The following is a 4,265-nucleotide window of genomic DNA, read 5'->3' on the forward strand; positions in this document are numbered from 1 at the left end:
GGTAACAAAGTGGTGTTATATTTATCTAGAATTTATAGTAGATTTGTTTAATGTCTCCTCTGACTAACGGTCAGAGGACATATGTCCATATGGTATACAGTAGTAGAATCAATCTATCATCACCAATTTGAAACAATAAATGACTAGTGAAACAATTATAGCTGGGCAGGAGAATAGTTGGATTTGTCTCTTCGGTGTCATATTGCTTGAAATCTAAAAAGAAGAAGAGAGTAGTATAAGTGTCATAGACACACAATTATATAGATATATAGTATACCGTTTAGGAATAAAATAAACCTGTGTACTATTCTCTAATGAGGAGCATGATTCTAGGCCCTATAGATGGATGGTGTAATGGCAAAATCGACATTCAGACCCTTAGGGCGTAAAGATTCAAGTTCGAAAATCCAAAATAGTTCCCTCTTCTTTAGTAGACTGACTCTGTCTCCCCCGCGCTTAAGCAGTGGGACATGGTCAACCAAAATGTATCTCAGGTCGCCCTCTGTATGCCCTGCCTCAACAAAATGTTTCGACACCGGCAAATCCATCCGAGCTTTTCGGATGGAGTACCGGTGTTGGTTGAGGCGGGTACGGAAGTCGAGGGTTGTTTCTCCCACATACAGAAGGCGACAGGGGCAGGTCAAGATGTACACTACAAAACTAGAGGTGCATGTCAAATAGTGGTTAATTTTGTACTCTCGATTGGTCTGAGGATGTACAAATGTCGGTCCTTTAAGCATGCGGGGACAGTTAATACAGTTCCGGCATGGAAAGGAACCTCTTTGTTTGACTGTTAGATATTTCTGTTGTTCATTGGGTTTCAGAGACACATCAGTTTTAACCAATTTGTCTTTCAGACTAGGTGACTTACGGTAGGACATTAACGGGGGTACCCTAAAGTCGGGGACCGTCGGGTGATACTCACTCACTATGGACCAGTGTTTGCGAATAATATTCGCTATTCTGCCTGAGTAAGTATTGTAAGTAGATACAAAAGCCATTCTAGGTAAGCTAGCCTTTTTCTGTTTATTGTGTATCAGTTCCCGTCTCCCCATAGTTAGGACTTTCTCTTTGCTCTCCTGTAATAAATTACGGGGGTAGCCCCTTTTGGTAAAATTGGAAATCATTTTGTCCAATGCTGGTTCCAATTTATCATCCATCCCTACCACACGGCGGACCCTCATCATCTGGCTTGATGGGAGGGACCGAACCATGGGGCGGGGATGGTGGCTGTCATATCGAACAATTGAGTTGCAATCAGTCGGTTTTGTGTATAAGTCGGTATTGAGACGATCTCCTTCAATTATGACTAATGTATCTAAAAACTGTATTGCCGTCGAGGATGAAGTTAGCGTAAATTTAATGTGTTCATTAACCTGGTTCAAAAAATTAAAAAAGTAATGTAACTGGGTATTGGTGCCCGTCCAGATGAGGAAGATGTCGTCAATGTAGCGCCACCACCCCAGCACATGGCTGAAGTGGTGGCACACATAGACGACATCTTCCTCCAGGGCCGCCATGAACACGTTGGCATACGTAGGTGCCACGTTCGTGCCCATGGCGGTCCCTGTCAACTGTAAATAAAAAGAATCATTGAACATAAAATAATTATTTTTGAGTACCATCTCGAGTAATGTCAGAATAAATTTACTTTTTCCATCTGAAAAATCTTTTGTAATAGCATTCCCCACTGCTGTCAACCCCGCCTCGTGGGGAATGGACGTATACAAGGATGTAACGTCTAGAGAGGCAAGGATGGCGCCAGGGGGGATTTTAATTGTCTCAATGTGTCTTAAAAAATCAGCAGTATCACAAATAAATGATTTTGCGCCTATTGCATACGGTCGCAGTACCCGATCCAAGAAGATGGAAATAGAACTCGTGATGGACCCACGCCCGGAGACAATCGGTCTCCCGGGTGGGTCCACCAGGGATTTGTGGATCTTGGGTAAGACATACAAAAATGGAGTAGTAGGAAATTTGACATAAAGAAATTCAAACAACGATTTGTCAATAACACCATCATATAATGCACTATTCAAATATTCGAAAATTTTCCTATCTATATTGCACTTGGGGTCTGTATTAAGTTTCTGATAGGTGGACACATCAGAGAGTTGCCTGTGTACTTCACCCAGGTATTTAGATCGGTCCATGACCACAACCGCACCACCCTTGTCCGCGGACTTGATGATGAGGCTGTGGTCATGGACAAGTTGGTTGAGTGCCAGACGTTGTGCATGGGATAGATTCGAGTGACCGGGGTCACTGGCATCGATCCGTAGTCTGTCTAAATCTTGCTTAACCAAAGTAGTAAAAGTTTCAATTGCACTGGACCCAGATTGGGGATTAAAGCTGCTAGGGACCTTCAAAGCATAGTCCGCAGCCTTAAAACACCCAATTTGGTCCGGTGTAGGTACAGTTTCAACCTGGTTTCCAGATTTCTCCGCAAACCAGGTTTTTAATTTCAATTTCCTAAAAAAATGTAAACAGTCAAGTTCTAACTGAAACCAATTAGGGCTATATGTCGGACAAAAGCTAAGCCCTTTTCCCAGAAGCTGTAGCTGAGAGTTCGTGAGATTGACAGATGATATATTTACCACTTCTTTTTTGGGTTGACCCTGTTCTGAAATGTCTTCGGGGCACGTTGTCTTGTTTTTATGTGCCCACTGGTGGTGCCGGCCTCCTCGTCTGGTGGGGCATCGCTTGCGTGTGGGTGCAGTCCTAAAAAATCGTGGGGTAAAGGACTAGAGACTGTAGAAGGCTGTGATATATTCATCTGTCCATTTTGTATATTCACTCTTTCATCTTTGGATCTTCTAGGGGATCTCCTGGTAGTAGAGGTCTGCATACCCCAGAGGTATACTTTATTATTGGCGTAGTCCGCTGTGTCTCTGAACCATTTGTGTTTCTTGACATTTTCTAGATCAGATTTCACCTTTTGTAGGTATGATACATGTTTAGACTGGATTTTCTCAAAGTCGTTGTCGATAAGCAGTGATTTGAGGGTGATCTCTGCACTCTTGGTTTTTTCTTTAGAAACAGCAACATCTCTCTGTAAAAATTCCATATTCAGTAGTATTAGATCAAGGGAGTACCTGTTGGCGATCATCTCGTAGCGTTGACGAAATTCAGGGTTCCCCATGTGCGCGTTATCCCGCGGCTGTATGCGCATGCCCCTCGGGATTCGCGATGTCTTGTAGTATTCACCCAATGTAGATAGGTGCAAACTGAGTGAGAGAAGGCGTTTTGATTCGTATTCAAATTGTCTTTGTATATCCATAGATGTTGGTACATGCAGAAATGCCATATCACCCTCCACTGTACCTAGGATCCTGCTGATGTCCTCATCAGAGAAAGCTGAGATATGGGTGGCAGTAGAAGCAGCAGTTGAGGAATCCATATCACGTATGTCCAATGGGGGTGCAAGCCTCTTGAGATCGGGTAGATATCAATGTAGAGGGTAGGCAGCACAACCACGTATTCTGCAAGTCTTGGGGTGCAGGCAAGGATAGCAGTCCCAATCGCAGACAGCTCAGATAATCCAAGATGCAGAAAATATAGCAGCACACCCAGTAGTAAAGTGCAAAAATCGGGATTTATTGGCCCATATCAGATGCGACGTTTCGACGGCATCCCGCCATCTTTTTCAAGCATGATACACAGGTTACAACATCCGCATTATATCAGGTGTGTAATTAACAAACAATCAAGTATAAAAAGTGCTATAAACAGTGATCAAATATACAATCATGGGAGTAAAGTGTATACAGAATATAAAAAATGTAAGTGACAGACTCAGTCAATCATAACATGAATATAAATTAAGTACAAAATATATAAAATAAACATATATCGATATCCCTAGTTCAGAATCCACAGGTGCGCCAAATCAGCAGTGAATTAAAAACAATTAAAAACATGTATTCTACCTTGAGACAGATCCACATACTCCTGCACGCCCATGGACGCCATAACGGCGTTGTGTACTTCCGCATCGGTATCCAGCAGTCATGTGATCATCACCTGATCACACGCGTCACATGGGCTTCACCGGCTTCAGCCAGCCGGTTCGGCGCATGCGCACATATTGTGGTATAACGTGCAAAGTGTTAATAAATAATAATGGAGATTCTAGAGGTGATGATTTCAAAGATTAATAGTCTAAATGCCATAGGTGGGACTCTCGCACATGTCATTGTATACACTGCTGTGAGCTCCTGCGTCTTCCCCAACACTGCGGAAAACGCATGCGAACCGCAGCA

General features: G+C 43.0%; 1 protein-coding gene across 1 annotated transcript; it reads right to left on the minus strand.

Annotated features, from left to right (window-relative positions):
- Positions 1–200: 200 nt before the first annotated feature.
- On the minus strand, positions 201–3,403 carry LOC130360660 (uncharacterized). Its single transcript, XM_056563210.1, has 2 exons — positions 2,601–3,403; positions 201–213 (listed from the first exon to the last, which is right to left on the minus strand). Coding segments are annotated over exons 1-2 (804 nt in total). The 3' UTR covers positions 201–212.
- Between the last annotated feature and the right edge of the window lie 862 nt (positions 3,404–4,265).

Source organism: Hyla sarda, chromosome 3, assembly GCF_029499605.1.
Source record: "Hyla sarda isolate aHylSar1 chromosome 3, aHylSar1.hap1, whole genome shotgun sequence".
NCBI lineage: Eukaryota > Metazoa > Chordata > Amphibia > Anura > Hylidae > Hyla > Hyla sarda.

Bases quoted from the DNA above. Each gene is read 5' to 3' on its own strand.
- LOC130360660 (XM_056563210.1), bottom strand. From the start codon at position 3,403: ATGGATTCCTCAACTGCTGCTTCTACTGCCACCCATATCTCAGCTTTC.